This window comes from Triticum dicoccoides, chromosome 3A (assembly GCF_002162155.2).
Source record: "Triticum dicoccoides isolate Atlit2015 ecotype Zavitan chromosome 3A, WEW_v2.0, whole genome shotgun sequence".
Lineage (NCBI taxonomy): Eukaryota > Viridiplantae > Streptophyta > Magnoliopsida > Poales > Poaceae > Triticum > Triticum dicoccoides.
Genome location: NC_041384.1, coordinates 1,807,234 through 1,829,140, shown reverse-complemented (window position 1 = coordinate 1,829,140; position 21,907 = coordinate 1,807,234). Strand labels below are relative to the sequence as shown.

The window sequence follows — 21,907 nt, the reverse complement described above, 5'->3', positions numbered from 1 at the left end:
CGTGGAGGCGCTCTCCAGCCGCGGCAGCAGCTGGGCGCTCCGGGAGTTCGGGCTCCTGAGGCGCAGCCAACGACGGCTGGCCGGGCAGCGCATAGACCCCCGGTGCCATCTCATGCTGCTGGGGTCGGCCGGGGAGGCCCTCGCCCTCCGCCGCCGGCGGCGCCGGCTCCTGGGTCGATGACGACTGGTATGGTTAATACTGGCCGTGGAGCTCCTCGCCCTGCACCGCCGGTGGTGCCGGCTCGTAACGCGTCGGCGGAGGGGATGGCTGCTCTGAGGGCCGAGACGCCGGGGGCCACGGTGGCTGCCGGTGTCGCTGCTGATCCGGTGGCGGCAACTGCCGGGGGTCAGCGTGCACCCCCGCCACACCTTGCGGTTCGTCAGGCGCAGAATCGTTCGGGGCAGAATCAGGTTCAGAGTATTCAGAGTAATACCAGTGGGAGACCGACTGATGCACCTCGAGGCAAGTGGGGTGATGACGGGTTTGATGCGTATGGAGTAGGCCAGCATTGGGGCTCATCTTCAGCGGGAGGAGGTCGGGGTTATGCTTGGCAGAGTGACGGGTCTGCAGAGAGACCGTTCCTGGGGCCGGCTGGAGGCTTCGTTGAGGGGGCCTCAGGACCTGATAACAGGCACAGAGGAGGTTATCGCGGATACCGTGGTCGTGGTGGAGGCCGCGGAAGGTTCCGCCGGCCGCCTCCCCCTAGACATGTTGACTCTGACGGGGCGGCGATGGAGACTGATCATACACCACAGGAGCTACCTCCCCAGGCGATGGAGGTGGTGAATGCACTTGCGGTTGCTGAGGTTCCTGGGATTGCGAAGGAGGCTGAGGTGGTTCAAGTGGCTGATTCTGAGAGGGCATCCAAGTACGCTCGGAAGAAAGAGAGAATGCTTTGTTACCGGTGCGGAGAGAAGGGGCACTTCATCGCGGAGTGTGTGGCCCAGCTGTGCGAATCCTGTGGTAAGCCTGCGCATGCTTCAGGGGATTGTCCTTTGCTGAGGGACCATATTCCAGCTCTTACTGTATATGGTGTGTACTGTGCGGAGCTGATGTTCTTCGAGTCAGCGGCTGCGAGGGAGATCCCAGCTGATACACAGAGCCTTACTTCTGGTTTGGTCAAGGTGACACAGGGAGATGTCTCCCAGGCTCAGATTGTGCAGAGACTTCAGGAGTTGGCTCCGGGTGATTTTCAGTGGGACCTCGTACCCGTTGAGGATAGAGTATTCAGAGTGGAGTTTCCTTCGATTGAGGACTTGCAGCGTTTGTTGAGCTTTGGGATGTGTAAGGTGCCAGGCACCAAAGGTATTTTGGAGTTCCACGAGTGGAAGAAAGTTGAGCCTAAGGGGAAGCCTCTTACTCAGGTGTGGCTGCGTTTCTCGGGGGCACCGTCTGAGGCTCTTTCTGATGTGCGTGTGGTGGCTAGTTTGGGGATTATGGTTGGTAAGACGGAGAAAGTGGATATGGCGTTCACTAGAGCTTAGGGGGTGGCTCGACTGCGAGTTAGCATTCTGGATATTGAGTATGTCCCAGACGTCATCAACTGGACCTATAGAGGCGAGGTGTTTCCACTTGATATTGAGTTTGAGGATGCAGAGTTGTTTGCTGAGGTTGCTGCTGGCACTGACGTGGATATGCACGATGGGGGTGATGATACAGGTGCTCCCAGGGAGCAGGCGGATGAGGCAGCACAGGAGCCCAATGGATCGGGGCCTGCTACTCAGGAGCCGGAGAACGGAGCCGGGATGGAGCAGTCCCCGGCTTCGTCTTTGCCTCATAACTCACTGCGGTTTGGATCTTTTCTGCCGTCGTCGGCGCCTCCTCGTCTGTGGAGTGATCGGGTTGACTCTGACGATGCGTTCGAGCATTCGCTACCGGTCTTGGACTTTGGGCGGTCACCCCGGCAGTCGGCCAGCTTCAGTGCCCGTGTTGTTCAAGAGGTGGAGCCTCAGGAGTCGCCAGGGCGATCTAGGTCTTCGGTTTCCTTGCGGAGGGGAGGGGCGTCTGGGCAGGTGGCCACGACTCCCTCTCATTCTTCTGTTTCACAGCAGGCGGCGCAGGTACCTGTGTCCAGCCGGGGCGACATATCTTTGGGGCAGGAGGCCCTGGAGGTCCGTCTCGCGGGAGCCTCGTTGGTGGTGGGGTCGCCGGAGGTGCTAGGCAGGCGTCAGGGGCAGGTGGCCCCTGACCCTCTAGTACCGACGGCGGTCCTGCAGGTGGAGCGCACGGCTGCCACGGCGTCGGCTGGTGGGGTCGGACTAGGGCAGGAGGCCCTGGTGCCAACTCCGTCAGGCATCTCCACATCTCCTACGCGGTCCCCCTCTCCCAGACCTACTCCGGGAGCCGCTACTCGGGAGGAGGTGATCGCGTTCGGAGGGATCCGAGACCCTGCTTCCGAGGGGAGGCGGACGAGCTCTCGTCTCCAGGACCTTCCGGAGGTTGATGATTTGCAGCAGAGGTGCGCTATGCGGGCGGCCAAGCTGCGTGATGTGGAGAGCACAACAGGTATGTCAGTTAATGTTTCAAATTCTATTCTGCATTTCTCTAAGGATGAGATTATTAATAATGCAAACCAAGTGGGGGTGTCTCTTGGGAATAATAATTTGGAAATTGAAAACTCGGTTAATGATCTTTTAGATTTGGAAGCGGAACGGGCCTTGGAGTCTATTAGAAACCTAGCGGCTGTAAAACCTTTGAATGATGCGGAGATTGAGGCCTTGGGTGTTAGGGTGCTTGATAAATTCTGCGCGGACCTTGTTCCTCCGTCTGCGGAGCCTGATGAGGATGAACTCCAGGTAGATGATGCAGCCCATGTTCAACCAGAGCACGGTTATGAGGACCGGGCTACAGGTGATAACATTCCTAAACGTAAGTGGAAGCGGAAGGTGTACCCTGCATCCGCGGTACGCAGGAGTGCTAGAATTCGTAAGGCCAAAAAATTCCATGATGACCTATGAAAGGAATATTCTGGAATAGCAGAGGTCTTAAGGACTTGGCTAAACGTAGGTTTCTAGCGGAGGCATCTTTAGAGCACCGTTTAGATTTCATTGCTCTCTCTGAAACTGGTAGGGATAATTTTGCACCTCAGTTTCTTAACACGTTGTCGGGAGGGGTGGAATTCGATTGGCATTGTCTTCCTCCAAGAGGGAGGTCTGGGGGCATCTTGCTGGGTGTGAGATGTGATTCCCTTGAAGTCCGGAGTGTTGTTATGGGTGACTTTGCAGTGAAATTCAGAGTCAGGTCCAAAATAGATGGGTTTAACTGGGTGTTGGTGGCGGTCTACGGGGCTGCACAACCTGAGTTTAAACCTGAATTTTTGGCTGACCTGGTTCGAATTTGTGGGTCCGAACAACTCCCTATCCTGGTTGGGGGGGACTTCAACATTATTAGGAGGCGGGATGAAAAGAATAACGATAATTTTGATGGGCGATGGTCCTTTATGTTTAATACCATCATTGAGAGTTTGGATTTGAGAGAAATCGAACTCTCTGGTAGACAATTTACCTGGGCTAACTCTTTACCAAATCCGACATATGAGAAGTTGGATCGGGTTCTTGCAAGTGCCGAATGGGAGCAGAAGTTCCCTCTGGTCACGGTGCAGGCTCTAACGCGAGGAATTTCGGACCACACACCGCTATTTGTTGACTCAGGGGAGCCAAGGCATGTGGGAAACAAGAATACTTTCTCCTTTGAAACGTCATGGTTTGAAAGAGAAGGTTTCTTGGATATTGTTGCCAGAGAGTGGGCTAGAGAGTCTAGGGGTAGATCGCCTGTCGAGAGATGGCAGAATAAGATTAGGCATTTGAGGTGCTTTCTTCGAGGTTGGGCTAAACATCTAAGTGGAGTTTATAAGGTTGAGAAAGACAGACTCCTGGAGATTATTCAATACCTAGATGTTAAAGCTGAATCAGCGGTTCTTCAATCTGCGGATATGTGATGTAAGATTGATGCGGAAAAGAGGTTGAAGGAACTTCTCCGTGAAGAAGAGCTGAAGTGGGCGCTCAGAGCAAAGGTTCGCAAAGTAATCCAAGGGGATGCGAACACTCAATTCTTTCATCTGATTGCGAATGGCAAACACAGAAAGAAAAAAATATTTCAGCTCGAGCAAGATGAAGGCACAATTGTTGGTCACGATAATCTTAAGCTATACATCACCGAATACTACAAGCAGTTATTTGGACCGCCGGAGGATAGCGCTGTGTCCCTCGATGAGTCCAGGACTGAGGATGTGCCTCAATTAACTGCTGCTGATAATGACATGCTAGTTGCGCCGTTTACGGAAAAGGAGGTTTTCGATGCCATCTCTCAGATGGAGAACAATAAGGCTCCCGGGCCGGATGGGTTCCCGGCGGAGTTTTACAAAAGATGTTGGCATATCATCAAAGTGGATCTGCTACCCATGTTCCACGACCTTTTTGCTGGACGGCTTCAACTTTTTCATTTGAACTTTGGAACGATAACGTTGCTTCCAAAGAAGACCGACGCTCTCAGGATTGAGCAGTTCCGTCCTATCTGCCTCTTGAATGTCAGTTTCAAAATTTTTACCAAGGTTGGGACTAATAGGCTCACACAGATTGCGCATTCTGTGGTGCAGCAATCCCAAACAGCTTTCATGCCAGACAGAAACATCCTTGAAGGGGTGGTGGTGTTGCATGAAACGCTCCAGGAAATTCACTCTAAGAAACTTGATGGAGTCATCTTTAAAGTAGATTTTGAGAAAGCGTATGACAAAGTTAAATGGCCTTTTCTGCAACAAGCTTTGCGTATGAAAGGTTTCCACGAGGGCTGGAGGAGCCAGATTGAAACTTTTACGCAAAAGGGTAGTGTTGGCATAAAAGTGAATGACGATGTCGGTCATTACTTCCAGACACATAAGGGCCTGCGGCAGGGAGATCCGATGTCCCCTATTCTGTTCAACATAGTAGCCGATATGTTGGCGGTGTTGTTAGGGAGAGCCAAGGAAGTTGGCCAAATAGGGGGCTTGGTGCCACACTTAGTGGATGGGGGTATATCCATCCTGCAATACGCTGATGACACTATCATCTTCATGGAGCATGACTTGGTAAAAGCTAGAAATCTGAAGCTGCTGCTTTGTTTGTTTGAGCAGCTAAGTGGGCTCAAAATTAACTTCCACAAAAGTGAGTTGTTCTACTTTGGGAGAGCCAAAGAGGAACAAGAGGATTACAAGCAGTTGTTCGGATGTGGTTTGGGTGAGCTGCCTTTTACCTACTTAGGAATTCCTATTCATCACCGCAAGCTCACGAATAATGAATGGAAGTGTATTGAGGATCGTTTCGAGAAGAAGCTAAGTTGTTGGAAGGGCAAGCTCATGTCGTATGGAGGCCGTTTAATTCTTATTAATTCGGTGCTCACGAGCATGCCCATGTTCCTTTTGTCCTTCTTTGAAGTCCCAGTTGGAGTTAGGAAACGACTGGACTTCTATCGATCGAGGTTCTTTTGGCAGGGGGAGGAGCCTAAGAGAAAATATCGGTTAGCGAAGTGGGATATCATTTGTAGACCGAAAGACCAAGGGGGTATGGGGATTGAGAATCTCGAAGTCAAGAACCGGTGCCTTCTTAGTAAGTGGTTGTGGAAGTTATCCTCAGGAACTGACGCCATGTGGGCTCAAATCCTGCGTAACAAGTATCTCCAAACCAAAACTTTGGCTCAGGTGTCGGTTAGACCAACTGATTCACCCTTTTGGAAAGGGCTTATGAAAGTGAAGCTTTCATTTTTTCAGAGGTCAAAGCATTTAGTTGGTAATGGTGCAAGCACGAGATTCTGGGAGGATACTTGGCTTGGAGAGGATCCCCTAGCAATCCAGTATCCGTCTCTGTATCGTATAGTTCGAAGGCGCGATGCTTTGGTTGCATCGGTCTTCGCCTCGATACCCCTGGATATCCAGTTTAGAAGATCGTTAGTGGGCAATCGTTGGGAAGAGTGGCTGCATCTAGTTAGGAGACTGATGCAGGTACAACTATCTCAACAACCTGATAAATTACGCTGGAATCTCACTAGGTCGGGGGGATTCACGGTTAAATCAATGTATGTTGATGTTATTAATTCCAGCTCGATTCCTACTTCAAAGCATGTATGGGACGTCAGAGTTCCTTTAAAGATCAAGGTGTTTATGTGGTTTCTACATAAACAGGTGATCTTAACAAAGGATAATCTTATTAAGCGTAATTGGACAGGACCTACTAGGTGTAGTTTCTGTGATCAGGGTGAAACCATTAAACATCTTTTCTTTGACTGCCCACTAGCTAGAATTCTTTGGACGACTATTCAAGTCGCTTTCAATATTACCCCACCAAGGTCGGTTAACATGTTGTTTGGGACATGGCTAACTAGGGTAGAGCCCGGGTTAGCAAAACATATTCGCTTGGGGGTTTGCGCTTTTTTGTGGGCGCTTTGGAATTGCAGAAATGACTTCGTCTTTAACAGATCAACAAATATCCATGTTTTGCAGGTTATCTTCCGAGCAACGGCTCTTATCCGTTCCTGGTCGCTACTCACTCCGACGGAGGCCAGGGAGCTTTTGGTTACTGCTGCTATCCGATGGGAGATGGTAGCTCGGGATATATTCAGCCGGTTTGGATGGCGGTCGTGTAACAGGATAGGCAATTAGTTTACCTGTCTATTTTGGAGCCAAACGGCTGTGATGTATAAGTGCTTTGGCTAGCTTGTGTATCTAGCCTTCGGGCTCTGTGTGAGCCTTTTCTTACTTTTCTTGTTGACAACCTTGAGACTTGGAGACTTTGTGGATTATTTTATGCTTAATAAGATGGCCGTATGCATCATGCTGATGCAGAGGCCGGGGAAGCCCCCCTTTTCGAAAAAAAAAAGAAAAAAAAAACATGGCCTGGCTTGATGACATGCATATGCGTGTGACTCCAACGAACACGCGGTTTCGGGGCCGGGTCGACGGAGCACCGCCGTCCAATTCCATTCCCCCATGGATTCTCACCTCACCTCCTCATTTTCTCACTCCAACGCTGCCTGCCGGCCAGATCGGGTGCCGCCCCGCCCCGGAGTTAGGTAATTTAAGTTGCGTGCGACTCCTTGCCGGCCGGCCACTCCTTGTCGCCGTCGTCATCGTCCCCGTCCCTAACAAGTACGCTCACCTGTCCGAACCCGCACACCTCTGTCGAAACTCCTCGCAACCATGCATGAAAGAAGCACATGATCCACAGAGCCACGTCCACGGCTGTCCTTAGGCCATCTCTACCGCGCGCCCCTATCCTATTCGGTCTCATCCGTTTAAGGTAAAAGAGACAAACCGGGCGGCCCAGCGCGCGGGAGCAAACGGATTTTTCGCCGTTTAAGTTTGCGCCGCTTTTGGGGTGACCCTATCCTATTCGGTCTCATCCGTTTAAGTTTGCGCCGCTTTTGGGGTGAAAGGGACACTACGCGGACGCGCCGGCCGTCTGTGCGTGTCCTCCCCTGACCCGCCCGTCGATGACACAGGGCGGGCCTTTTTCTATCCGCCCCCTCCCTCCCTCCGGCCGCACCCTACTCCACTCTTCCTCACTCTTTTCCTCGCTGCCGCCGCCGCTGCCATTGCAGCCGTACAGCTCGAACGCGCGCTTGCCCAGCCCCTTTCCCTCGGCGCCGCCGAGCTACCCAACCACGGCCACCTGGTTTGAGCACCCGCCGGCCGGATTTGGGGCGGATCCGGTCGGTCTTGAGCTCGTCCGGCTGTGGGAGGCTAGGCCGCGCCATGGACTGGCCGGGCACCTCGCCGGAATGCCCTGGCAGGGCCGCAAGGCCACATGCAGGCAGTGGCTCCTCCTCTAACCGCTCGGATCTGCACCGTCGGTGGTCCGTCGGCAGATACACGAATGGCGGCCGGCCGGGCTCGGTGCTTGCCCAAAAGCTCGTCGGCTCACCGTTGCCACTCATTAAGTGCGACCACTGCCCAAAGATGGTCGTGCGCCACGTGTCTACAACGCCGGAACATCCCGGATGGGTGTTCATCAAGTGCTTAAACGATGGGGTATGTGCTCTTTTTAGCTTCGGTTTGTGCTCTCGGATTAGACTAGTTGTGCTAACTTCAAATTTTATTGTGTAGAATGGATGCAAGTTTTGGTATTGGGAAGAAGAGTACATCGATATATTGATAGAACGAAATTTAGTACATGTTCGTGCACTTTTAGCTAGCATAGAGGCTGTAGATGAGACAAGTGCACTTGTTGCTAGATTAGAGGTTAGACATGAGACTAGGTGTGAGGAAGTAACATCGACTTCTGGCTTGAAGAAGAAAGGAGGGTGCAACATCGAGCCTCCTCCACAGATCAACAATAAGCGCATCAAGAAGGCCCTAACCCAACTCAAGGGAGCAGTTATGAAAGTTGGGTATCCTCTAAAATGTATTCTTCTTGTTCTTATTTTCTTTGGCCTCGCTTTACTAGTCAAAATGTGATGATGTATTGTCATGTATCAAAAATGAATGATAAAAAAAGTTAAAAACTTGCAAAGAAAAATGCACGCGGACAGGATGCGGCCGGGATGCGTCCACGCGCTGGGCGCACGGCCACCGCATCCTAAGACACGTTCGGACATGACCCCAAATCCCTATCCAAACGGACAGAATCCAGACAAAACGAACGTCCGTTTGAGGTCGCGCGGTGGAGTTGGCCTCACAACAAGTGTCCAACCACAATAGCAAGAGACCAGAGGTGGGTGGGGTGTCTTGCAATCTATCACCGCCACGGCTGTCGACAATCGTGGCTGTGGCACGGTTGTCAATGGCTGGAGCATGTAGGCACCTACGAGCTGAATCAAACATGCGACTGCCATAGCCAACCCACATCCATCAAGCTTTCTGTTTAGCGCAACCCTCCCGCCGATCCGGATGGATCCAACTGCAAGGTGACTCTCATCGCCACCACCGCCTTCTGTGATTGTGGCCGTTGACCCGACTTCACATGGAATCCTACAGTCTGAGCCCCACGGTACAAGCTTGCCGTGCAAGGCTGGCAAGGTGGGCCGGCCGAGGGAATCTCCCACCAAGTGAGAGGATGAGCTCGTCGCCGTCATCCACCGGCGGGCTTTGCACATCAGCCTCATCTGACGACGGCGTAAGAGAGAAGAGGGAGGATAAATGGGCAGCAACGGCTAGGATTTCACCCAAGAAGCGCCCCCCGGAGTGGAGTGACACATGCTCCATTTCTCGGTCCCAATTATGAACAATAGTGACACAGGCGCCTATCTTTCACAATCATGCACTCACGCCTTCCAAACCAATCCTCTAATATATCGATCATATGGACAAGTAACAATGCCCAGTTAATGATCACATGATGATTTCGACGTCTGTCTCCACATAAAACAACACTAGTTACTCCATGGGAGTTGAGATATGGACTGACATGGCAGTGAGACGACTGTGCATATATATGCACTCCAGCAGCCTGGGATATGTTGATTAGCTTCGGATATGTGGGATATATGTGTGTGTGTGTGTGTGTGTGTGTGTGCATGCGATAATTGTGGGCTCAAGGCAGAGCAACGTATTCCGTGACGCCCCGGGATGTGACACAGGCTGTGTCTGGACTTCCCGTGGATTAGTATAACCCGGTTTGTTCTGCATGTTTTTATTTTTTTTAAATATGTTTTCCTTCTACACTTCAGTTTTCTATTTAATTTCTGTTTGTCTTACTATGCTCATTTAAAACTTTCTGGTATTGGAGTTAACATATGAAAAGCAAGTTTCAAGGGAACTAAAATTGGTCACATCACTATTGGGCCAGTACACTAAAACGGGATACTCTAATCACCGACGGAATAGCTTAAAATGGCATGCATGTCCTGTCGAATTAAGCCTTTTCTATGCTTGGTGTATGCTAGGCAGGACAAAAAGAAAAATAGAATAGTTAGCCACTTGATAAGGCCCAAAGCGCGTATAGTACTGGTACACGATCACGGCCGGCAAATATTTTAATCACACTTTGATCTCTCAATCTCCATTGCTAAGCTGCCGATTTCATAACAACATATTGACGGTTGATGCTAGCGCGTTCAGCAGAGAGTTTAAAATTATGGTCTTGACTTTTGGTCGCCACGAGCTATGCAAAACTATACATATTTGCGTTCACACTCTATATGTAATGTAGACCTGACCGTGACGTGTGTAGGAGTTGTCAATTCACCTAATTTCAGCACTTTAGCATAGCTAGTGGCAATTATTTTAATGAAGATGTAGTTGTGGCAATTAGTTTACTGAAGATGTAGTAATGCGTTTATGGTTTCGTTCGATGTAATTAAGATGACGAGAGTGACACAATAGCAGTCAAATTAAGCAATCACATGTGGCATTTCATAACCTCAGCCCGGGAGAGATCCACTAAACACACCATAGTTTAAAGTCGTAATCCCATGATCTTTTGATCAGGATATCATGTTTGTGGGCATCAGAGCGATGGAGAGGCTGGGAACCTCCTTTAAAAAAATTCATGCCAAACTCGGCACTTTGTAAAAGTTAACATTGTTATCCAAGTGCAATATTTATCCATTTAAATCTATGAGGGGGCTGATCCACATGTTGTTTTGCATAAAGTTATTCTTTTTTACATTTAGCAGAGTATTGTTGTGAGAAACAATCACTATCGGAAAGAATCCAATAAAAGAGTACTGATATGAAAATAAATAAATACGGCAGTCACTTCCACGTGCCAAATAAAATACATAGAAATGGACGTGTAGATTGATTCCTTCCCGGTGACTTTTCGGCCCAGCCCAATCACCCTCTGGCGACGAGGAAGAAAGCGAAGTGGAGCATGGGTCCAAACGCCATCACATCTTCATTCGGCACGTTTACATGCATTTAACATCGGCCTAGCTCTACCTTTCATGTTTCATCCATCACTTCTCTTTTTCTGTTGGAACATAAACATTAATATATTTGCTGAGTCAATACGTAGTATATATTCATCTTTTTTGGCAGGTTATATATATTCATTTGTTAGGCACGATTCATACTTTACTCGATCTTTCTACCATACGCACCCTGACATCCACATATATTGTCTTCTGTTTCGTACAAAGTTTCATTAGTTTAGAAACTAGAATTTGCTTTTTGTCAAAGAATTATTAACCTATCTGTCAATGTCAGGCCAAAGTATTGATGTTGAAGGTATTTGTTCCTTTCCCCAATTAATTTGTTCTCAACGTGCAAGTGCAAAATATACGAGTCTGAGAAAGGCCTCATGCATCCACGAGGTCTAATTTCTTTAATCTGGCCGGAACCACTCGCTAACTAAGGAACTAATATTTATATGTCATGGCAAAATTGCGGCTGTTTAGTTAAATAATTATTGTTATGTCACACTGGTCTTTTGGTCCCAGCCGTGCGGCCCATAACCAGCATACATGTTGCACAACTCACGGATTTGTACAGGTATCTCCATCATGCAATTACAGAAGCAATATTTACCATAATCTAGATATCGAGCAATTAGTACATGGAATGCACTCCAAAAATTACTTTCCAAAAAAGTTCTCCAGCGATGTACTGAGTACTTACACAGATCCTACTGGTTGGAGAGGGTGCATTGTGCATACACCGAGAAATATAAATTGAGCTTGTTGCGTTGTTGTGTTAGTATAGTTACACCACATTTAAAATTCTATATTTTAACATGTACAACAAGCTATGGTAACCCAAAAATTGTTAATATAAATTATAGAGGGTGATTATAGATCAAAGATTTATCAACATTTTTTTCATACATTGAGCATGCTGTGAGTTCAACACCTTTACTAGCTAGTTAAGGTGTTTTCTTCCGTAATTGTAGTCAGTTAATGAACAGACATCATGTACCATTTGTGGGATATTTATTTATACAGTTAAGTGAGTTTTTTTTTTACACAAATCAACTTACTATCATACCAATGCTCCCAGTCGTTCCGAAATTCTCGAAACATCTATGCCAATTCTAGTGCTGAAGGCCTGCACAATAACAAGAGATAAATTTTTGAAATTAGTTAACTTAATTGGATGTAAATTAGATAAATTTATAATTTGATATTTAGATGGAAACCAATCCTCCATCACACAATGCAATTTTTCCACATATATTCTGGCCCCACGAGGGGGACAAAAAAAGAAGAAGGAAATCAATTAAGACGTGTATGCCACGTTGTGTATATAAGTTAAGGTTGTTTTCAAACTTCTGGGCTAGCTTTACCCCTTCTTTTGTTTATTTCTATGGTTCTATAGTCTAATAAAATGATTGGTGAGGAATCTATACTAGTTCTGCAGTTTCACATACATACAGGGACATTCTTATATATTCTTTTGTGCCTTTTACTTCTATATATGTTGTTAATTCAGTTCAATGGTACATTAGAAACTAAGATTACCCATCAGATAAGTATGAACACGTATTTTTTATAAGGCTATCGATCCAAGGTTCCAAAATAATATTTTGACACAAAATCATTTCATTCAGAAAATGATGCTTTTAATGATACAATTTTCATGCCACATAAACTATATTTTATTGGCATAATTAATTATTGGTCGAAACCTGAATCCTAGGACTTGTTTGTGCACTACGTATTGCAACATATGCACGTACCCGGGAGTGTATAGTGTAGAATATTACGTGGGCAGCAACATAGTGATTAGCGTTGATGATGACGGCCCCTTCTTCCTCAAGGATGGTGATCACCTCATGAAGCTTGATTGGCCTCTCCATGCTGCATATCAGCCTCACCTCCATACTTGCATCGTCAGATTGCCGCACCTCCACTACCGGTGGTGATGCCTCAATTTTTCCCCCTCCTTCTGGTGACCCCGCACCGCTGCTCGTGGTAGCGGTGATAGTGTGCATCGAGATGCCACTAACTCCTAGTAAGGTAGAGATGGCTTCTGGAGAGGTCTTCTTCTGTTGTAGCTCATCGACCCGTTCCTTGAGCTTCTTGATGTATGATGCCGCCACATCCAGGTTGCCTAGCTGGGTCATTGTATCCTATATATGCATTTTAAAGGAAGAATAATATGAATGCATTATGAAGTGAATATAACCTTTTTTTTTATTTGATGACATGATTTCGTTGGCTGATGGCCATCCCTTTTCTTTGACAATGGGCGAGTTGTATTTTTTTCCAGTCTATTTATGGTGATGCATCGCTCAGATGCAGAGGCCGGGGGCAAGCCTTCTTTTTCAATTTTTTTTATGATGATGCATGTGATTACACATAACAAACCTTTTGGATTTGAAACTGTATTATTCATAGCATCTCGTAAACCCATAGTTTCAAACAGCATGCTGTCTCGGCGCTATAGCTTTTAGAGGGGCATCATGCTAAGTCGATTAGCGTGCTATAGCGCAGCACCCGTTATAGCACTAGTTCAGCGCGCCGACGCTTCTGCCACTAGTTGCCATAACCCACTATTTAAAACTTAGCGTAAAACAAATTGTTGATTTCCTTCAATCCACAGTGTGTTTTTACTTTGCACTTGTTCTCGTACCTCGACAAGCAATGAACTCCAAAAATACTACTACTTAAAGTGAAAATAAACTCATTACTTCCTGGACAGGATGAGATCATGATATAAACATGGATAATTGGAGAGAAACAACAAGCTAGCTATCAACTATATATATACAAAAGAACAAGCTAGCTATCACACTGTTCAGTTATATGTAATGAGAAAAAAATAGCATGTGAAGAGAAGTGTGTTCTTAATTACAGAGTGGGGGAAGTATTCTTTTGGGATGCAGGACGCGAGCTTCTCACAGAGCGCCTTCATGCGCTGCCTCCTCTCCCTCTCCAACTCCTTCTTCTCCACCGGTACCGCCGTGCCGCCCCTCGCGCTGGTCCTCGCCGGCTTTGCCTTCACCTCCATCTACCTTAGCAGGGAGAGACGAATCAGCAGCCGCGGTCTTAATACTCTAGATTGTAATTTAACATAATGGAGAAGAAAATACCGAGGTGCAGGCAGCTACGAGCTTCATGGCGGCAGCTCTGGCTAGGCAGGATGAGATGGAGGAAGAAGAACGAGTGCCTGTGTGGCGTGGCCGGCCGGAAGGGACCTGATGATAAATGCTACGCCTATGGGAGCATGGGAAATATGCCAGGTATATATTGTATTAAAAAAGGTGAGGTATATGTGTGGCTACAGTAGTGGATCAGTGAAGAAATTTCAACGGAGCTTGCATTTGCAGCTGTGTTGTTGTTATGCTAGCAGCGTACGAACGTATTGCAAAGCTCCGTGTGTTTCGGTGACAAAGGTGTTAGCAGCGCGTCCATGCATTGGATCCATTGGTTAAACACACGTCCTAGCATGCATGCATGCATGATTCAGTGCAAGTGGGAAAAAAAAGAGCTCTAACGCAGTGATGTGTTGAAGAGGGGGATATTCTCTTAGAACAATGCTAAAAAACTTTTTATGTTGTAAAAAGTCGATCGTAGAGGGCATGGGCTCTCTTTGCGCGGCACACCCCCATTGTGATTTCTTAAGCCGCCATTAGCTCTCTACTTTAGCCTGCTGAACAGTTAGATACCCCAACGGGGAGCCGTGTTGATCCACCGTCCTGGTGGTTGAACGCACCTTCTAGTTTTATCTTTATATTTTTAATAACGGACGATTTAAACCCGATTTAATAAGGTTAATAAAGCTAGCCCGAAGGCCTTCTCATAGAAGAAAATTCTGCCAAATAACATTTTTTTTATGCTACTGTGTTTACTCTCCTGGCCGCGGAATAGCTACTGTACAATTTTTTTTTTTACGCTACTATAGTAAACAAAACTCACACACGTTTTACGGGTGGCCGTACCTTGGCCACGCCCCAGACCAAGTTGTGGACCCAGAGCAAGACAGATGCATGCCAAATAAGTGCATTTACGCCAAGTTCTGGACCATGGACCATGTACCAGAGCCAAGCGTTCTCTAGCAGATTCTGTAAAATCTTTTTACGAGAGCGTGATACCTCACGCAAAATTGGTACTGCAATTTGAATGAAAATTTTGCGCTAGAACATGTTCATCACCATGGTGCATACATCACCGGGAGAGATACATTCGAAGTGGGTGGAACGAGGAGGTCTGAATGGCGGGGTTACAATTTGATAAGATTGGTGCAGCGAGGCCCGAGTCCGTGCAGAGATGAAGTCGGCATGTGTAGCGGCGAGGTCTTATGCCGAGTTATTATGTGATCCGTGTACACAAAATAGTACAAGCCAAAATAATAATTTTTTGAAATAATTTAATACATGCTGAAGAAATAATTGGATCCGGCAGCACCAATAGTTTATTATAAAAACAACGTATATATGTGGCCGGCTACAGTAGTGGAACCAACGCTTTGACGTGAGCATAGCATAGGTAGTCTTGTTTTGCCGAACCATGGCCAAGCCAAAGGGCGTGGGAAGAGCGATGGACAAGGGAGAGAGAGGTGGTGGATGGGATCGGGCTGGCGGCACGGAGAGGGCAGAGGTGAATGTGGCTAGGGTTGGGGGACGCCGGTCGACTTAAATAGTTTGGAAACCAGAATATACTTTTTGTCAAGGAATTATTAACTTGACTGTCAATGTCAGGCCAAAGTCTTGATGTCGAAGCTATTTGTTCCTTTCGCCAATAAATTTGTTCTCGACGTGCGAGTGCAATATATATGTAGTCTGAAAAAGGCCTTGTGCGTCCACGAGGTTGAATTTCTTTAATCTGGCCAGAACCACTAGCTAACTAAGGAATTAATATTTATATGTGGTGGTGAAATTGCGGCTGTTTAGTTAAATAATTATTGTTAAGTCATACTGCTCTTTTGGTCCCAGTTGCGCGGTCGATAATCGGGATACATATTGCACAACTCATGGCCATGGATTTGTTCATGCATCTCCACCATGCAATTACACAACCAAACATTTACCATAATTTAGATATCGAGCAATTAGTACATGGAGTGCACTCCAAATATTTATTTTCCAAAAAAGTTCTCCAGCGATGTACTAACACAGATGCTATTGGTTGGAGAGGCTGCATGCAACGATCGAGAAATATCAATGGACAAAGTATGGTAGCTCAAAACGTGTTACTATAAATTATAGAGGGTGATAATAGATCGAAGGTTGATCAACTTTTTTTTTCCATACATTGATCATGTTGTGAGTTCAAGGCTAAGGTGTTTTCATCCCTAATCATAGTCGTTAAGGAGCAGACATCATGTACCATTCGTGGGATGTTTATTTATACAGTTAAGTGTTTTTTTTAACACAAATCGACTTACTATCACACCAATGCCCCCATTCGTTCGGAAATTCTTGAAACGTCTATGCCAATTCTGGTGCTGAAGGCCTGCACAATAACAAGAGAGAAATTTATGAAATTAGTTAACTAAATTTGATGCAATGTAGATAACTTTATAATATGTTATTTAGATAGAAAATCCCCCATCACAATATGCAATTCTTTTGGAAGCCTCATCTAATTGAATTTAGCTCATACATTCTGGCCACAAGACAGAGGCAAACAAAGATGGAAATCAATTGAACTTCTAGGCCAGCTTCCCCCCTTCTTTCGTTTCTTTCTATCGTTCTACAGCCTAAGAAAATGATTGGACATGAATCTATAGCTCCACAGTTTCACATACGCACAGGGACACTCTTATATTTTCTTCTGTGCCTTCTACTTGTGTATATGTTGCTATTTCAGTTTAATGTTACCTTAGAAACTAACATTACCCGTCAGATGAGTATGAACACATATTTTTTATAAGGCTATCGAACTAAGGTTCCAAAATGGAAAAATAATATTGACACAAAAATCATTTCAATCAGCAAATAATGCTTTTAATGATACAATTTTCATGCCACATAAACTATATTTTATTGGTATAATTAATTATTGGTCGAAACCGTAATCCTAGGAGTCATGTGCGCATTACGTTTTGCAGTGTATGTACTCCCTCCTTTCCGGTTTATAAGGCTCAATTCAAAAATCTCATCAATCAAGGTAGATGATGAGTGGTGGAATATGTTTTGTAGTTTGCAAAAGCACCCAATTAATGCTCTTATTTTTCTCAAAAATTATGTCTACGAATGCATTGATTGCAATGCATGCATGCATAAAGTGCATGCATTGGTCAGTTTTCTCTTAATACTTGCATGCAATGATTTAATGCACCTAGAAGTCTGAACATGTGATGGGGAACAAGCAAATTGAACCTTATAAAATGGAAAAACTAAAATTTTAAGATAAGCCCTATAAACCGAAAAGGAGGGAGTATGTACGTACCCGGGAGTGTATAGTGTAGAATATTCTGTCGACAACAACAAAGTGATTAGCGTTAATGATGACGGCCCCTTCTTCCTCAAGAATGGTGATCACCTCATGGAGCTTGATAGGCCTCTCCATGCTGCATATCAGCCTCACCTCCATGCTTGCATCGTCGTATTGCCGCACCTCCACTACCCGTGGTGCTGCCTCCAATTTTTTTCCTCCTTCTGGTGACCCTGCACCGCTGCTCGTGGTAGCAGTGATAGTGGGCGTCGAGATGCCACTAACTCCCAGTAAGGTAGCCATGGCTTGTGCAGAGGCCTTCTTGTGTTGTAGATCATCGACCCGTTCCTTGAGCTTCTTGATGTATGATGCCGCCACATCCAGGCTGCCTAGCTGGCTCAATGTATCCTATATATGCATTAAAGGAACAATAATAGAAATATATTATGAAGTGATATTTTCTTATTTGATGACATGATTTCCTTGGCTGATAGTCTTGATAATGGACGAGTTGTATTTTTTCCCAGTTTATTTGTGGTGATGCATGTGATTACAAATAGCAAACCTTTTGGATTTGAAACTATATTATTCATAGCATCTTGTGTAAACCCATACTTTCAAACATCGTGCTATCTCGGCGCTATAGCGTTTAGAGGGGCATCATGCTAAGTCGATTAGCACCAATTAACGCGGTATAGCACTAGTTAGCGCGCTAATGCTTCTTCCGCTATTTGCCACAATCCACTATTTAAAACTTGCGTAAAACAAATTTTGGATATCCTTTAATCGACAGTGTGTTTGTACTCTTTGCTTAATAATATGGCTGTGTGAATCAATTGATGCAGAGGACGGGGTAATCCTTCTTAAAAAAAACAATGTGTTTGGACTTTGCATTTGTTTTCCAACCGTACCTCGACATGGCATGAGCTCCAAACATAGCTCTCCGTCCGTCCCATAATGTAAAATTACCCAACAAACATTCTTAATTTACATTCTCCACTTAAATATTCACAATATATAAACTCATTAGTTTCTGGACACGATGAGATCATGACATAAACATGGAGAACTGGAGAGAAACAACTAACTAGCTATCAATCAACTATATAAGAAAAAAGGGAACAAGCTAGCATGTGAAGACAAGTGTGTTTTTTCATTACAGCGTGGGGGAAGTGTTCTTTTGGGATGAGGGACGCGAGCTTCTCGCAGAGCGCCTTCATGCGCTGCCTCCTCTCCCTCTCCGACCTCTTCTTCTCCATCGGTGACGCCGTGCCGCCGGCCCCCCTGGCCTTCATGTCCATCTAGCTTAGCAGGGAGAGATCGATCTGCAGCCACGGTCTTAATGCTCTAGAACGAAATTTAATTGTAATGGAGAAGAAGATACCGAGGTGCAGGCAGATGCTAGGTTCATGGCGGCAGCTCTAGCTAGGTAGGTAGGATGCGATGGAGGAGGAAAAAGGAGTGCGTGGTAAGGGCTGGCCGGATCTGAGGATATATGCTAGGCCAATGGGTGTATAGAAAAAATGCCAGCTATATATTGTGTTCAAAATGTGTGTACAGATATACGAGGTATATGTGTGGCTACAGTAGTGGATTTCAGTACGTACACATGCTATTGGTTGGAGTGGGATGGAGAAATTTCAACGGAGCTTTGCAGCTGCGTGTTGTTGTTATATGCTAGCAGCAGCGTACGAACGTATTGCAAAGCTCCGTGTGTTCCGGTGACAAAGGTGACAGCAGCGTGTGCATGGATCCATTGGTTAAACACGTAGGATCCAGCGCATAACTCCCGGCCGTGGGCGATATATACAACTAGCATAGCATGCATGATTGGGTGCAAGTGGGAGTGGGCCTTCAGCCATATGTACCACCTAGGCACAATAAACCTTTTTTTTTGCCAAAATGTCAGATCTATGATAAAGATTGCCCGGAAGTACAAATCACCTCAAGCATAATAAAAATTACATCGAGGTTCATGGACCACCGAACGACTATTGTCTCTCCCATATTGTAGCCGGCCTGACCTTGTCGATGACAATCGGGAAGTCTTTGTGCACGTGCCCCTAAGGACCAGCGCCAACAACTAGTTATATGAAGTTTTTTACGGGATGTTTTTTGGGACCTGTCGGGGTTGCTCTAATACTCCCTCCATTCCAAAATATAGTGCGCCCATGCTTCCCGAGGTTCAACTTTGACCATAAATCTAATCAATAAGACCAACTGCGGCGGGAGAAAAAAATATATAATTGAAAACTTCTTTCGAATACGAATTCACTGATATAATTTTTGCTCCCGCCACAATCGGTCTTGGTAGTTAAATTTACAGTCAAAGTTGAAGCACGGGGATAGAGGAAGCACTACATTGTGGAATGGAGGGAGTAGCATATTTCCGGGCCAACAACTTGTTATATGAAGTTGTCACGTCAAATATAGCCCAACTAATAGTCACTTGTACAATAGTTAGTCGTACTAGTATATTGTTAATATGCGACCCATCCTTTTCTCTCACAAAATGTGTTGGAGCATATACTACAGCCGATTGTAATTCTACAGCCCGTTTATCATCTTTCTCCTTCAACTAGAAAACAAAAATCTAATGTGGCATCTCTTATAGCCCAGCTATGTCACTTTAGGGAATCTCCAACGCTGACATGCAAATTGGCTCCGGTATCCATCCGCGGACAGGTGGGGACCAGTTCACCGACACGGATGCAGGAGGTGGCCATCCAAAACTTGCCACATATGTCATGTTACATTTCAAGTGAAATTCAACTGAAATGACAAATTTTAATGCATAATCAAACAAACCAGATGATATTCATTTACACTTAGATATTGTTTAGATAAAACATGAAGATATTTGGTCCGGTGAACTAAAAACCTTAAAAAAAACTAATCCTACACTACCCTATACTTCACGGTGACCTGGAAGGCATGCCGGGCTGACTGGCGGCTCCCCTGTAATTGTTGCTGCGAAGCCACTGTCGTCATCATCATCGGGCTTTGGGCAGCGGAAGGCCGTGACGTCTTGGCAGGGCTTCCCGGCAGACGCCTGACGCTCGCGGATGATCCACTTGGCTTCATCCTACGTCATGTGTAGTATGGGCGTGGCAACCGATGACGTGGGGTGGAGCGGGTGGCGGCCTTGGAGGAGGTTGCGTATGCGGCGACGATCTCTCTGAGAGATCACTCTTCGCCGTACTTGGCCATCTCCTTATCGAGGCATCGCAGACGGCGCTTGCTCGGCTCTGCCGTCGTCATGGAGCAGTCCAGGGCCCAGCCGTAACCCAAGCCTAGGAGCGCCGCGATGTGTGGCGGCGGAACGTCGGAGTCCGTGAAGCCCGTCCCGTGCGCCTTCGACACGCCTGCCCCGCGGGCGCCGCTCCCTGTCGGCGTATTCCTGCGCCATTAGGGCACGCCGGGATGATCAGTTGCTGCCACTACCGCGGTAGTGGTGAATGCGACCACGCGCCTTCGCATCGATTAATTGTCACTCCTCCTTGACGCGGCGTGGCGGCAGAGCGATGCAACTCCTTGACGCGGCCGGGCAGCGGAGAGAGCTGCTGCTCTTCGACGCGCTAGTGCGGCGAGGGGGGCTCTTCCTTCACGCGGCATCTGATTTAGACACCGCTATTGCGCTGGGGTGAGCGCGGAGGATAGGGGGTTCTGGCTTCATGCGGAGGAACTTGTCTGGTGGCGCCACCGGGCCGTGGACGTGGAGGACGGAGCGTCACCTCCAGCCGCTGCTCGTACTAATCGTCCGTGGCACCGCATTAATTAACTCAGTGAATGGATGGCAGCGAGCGAACTGCCGGAAAATGTTTCATCGAATCCCATGCATGCATGCGTCACGCCGGTGACTCGAGCAAGGCTGACGTACGCATGCATGAAGCCACCTTGGATTGCTTCTGGCGATGCCAGAATTGTGCCACCCAGGTCTCTCTCTGTGTGTGTAGATAGAACGGTCGACCTTGATATCACGCATGACGTGTGCGTGAGTGACGTATGCGTGTATATCTCCGTGGAGAAGCCTGGCGGACACTGCCCAACACGGACCCAGAACCGAATCTTCCTCGCTATCGAATCGGCTGTGGCTGTGCACATGCCGTCCTCATCGTCGTTGCGAGGCAAGAACGGCGGTGGCGGTCCGGCCGACATGGATCTGACGACGTCGTCCTCAGATTCCTCGACACGGATCTTCACTACTTCCTCGCCGACACTTTGCCATTCTGGTCGCTGGCACAGCTGTAGGAATCCGCGGCAGGAGGAGGGTCCACGTCGGACCCGTCGAAGGAGGAGGAATCAGAGATAACGATATAGCCTTGCAAGCGTCGGACGACGCGGTCTTGCTTGCGCTTGAGCTTGGCCACCCTTGCCGCCTCTCGCGCTGCCTTCGTCGCCTTCCGCTCGGATTTCTCAATGCCAAGACGGAGCTGCTTGGCGTTCGTCTCCGCCTCAGTCAGTGACCGGCGGCACGCCCATTCGAAGAGATGGTCATCCTCGTTGGGCACCTGGCGGCGTCGGGCGGACTGCACGAACCTGTCGAACCCGCCCGCCATCTCCCTTGCCCTCTACCTCTCGTGGCGGGTGGCACGTGCCTTCGACTCCGCAGTCTGTATCCACGGCATCGGCGGAGCAGGCACTAGAACCCAGCGCTGCCCTCGCGGAGCAGCAGTCGGAGAT

At 47.3% G+C, this 21,907-nt stretch overlaps 2 protein-coding genes and 1 long non-coding RNA gene across 3 annotated transcripts; 1 reads left to right on the top strand and 2 right to left on the bottom strand.

The window, feature by feature from the left end:
- The first annotated feature begins 2,258 nt into the window (after nt 1–2,258).
- Nucleotides 2,259–6,725, top strand: LOC119266581. The gene is made up of 2 exons (XR_005132047.1): nt 2,259–2,506; nt 6,471–6,725. It is a non-coding gene; the product is annotated as an uncharacterized LOC119266581 (long non-coding RNA).
- A 5,119-nt stretch (nt 6,726–11,844) lies between these two features.
- Nucleotides 11,845–14,030, bottom strand: LOC119266578 (transcription factor bHLH168-like). Its single transcript, XM_037547809.1, has 4 exons — nt 13,939–14,030; nt 13,701–13,856; nt 12,583–12,975; nt 11,845–11,951 (listed from the first exon to the last, which is right to left on the bottom strand). Exons 1-4 carry the CDS (start codon nt 13,963–13,965, stop codon nt 11,886–11,888), a joined length of 642 nt encoding a protein of 213 aa, XP_037403706.1. The 5' UTR covers nt 13,966–14,030; the 3' UTR covers nt 11,845–11,885.
- Nucleotides 14,031–16,114: 2,084 nt separating this feature from the next.
- Nucleotides 16,115–18,630, bottom strand: LOC119266580 (transcription factor bHLH168-like). The gene is made up of 3 exons (XM_037547811.1): nt 18,385–18,630; nt 17,240–17,632; nt 16,115–16,300 (listed from the first exon to the last, which is right to left on the bottom strand). The coding sequence occupies exons 1-3, from the start codon at nt 18,523–18,525 to the stop codon at nt 16,235–16,237; spliced, it is 600 nt and encodes a 199-aa protein (XP_037403708.1). The 5' UTR covers nt 18,526–18,630; the 3' UTR covers nt 16,115–16,234.
- Between the last annotated feature and the right edge of the window lie 3,277 nt (nt 18,631–21,907).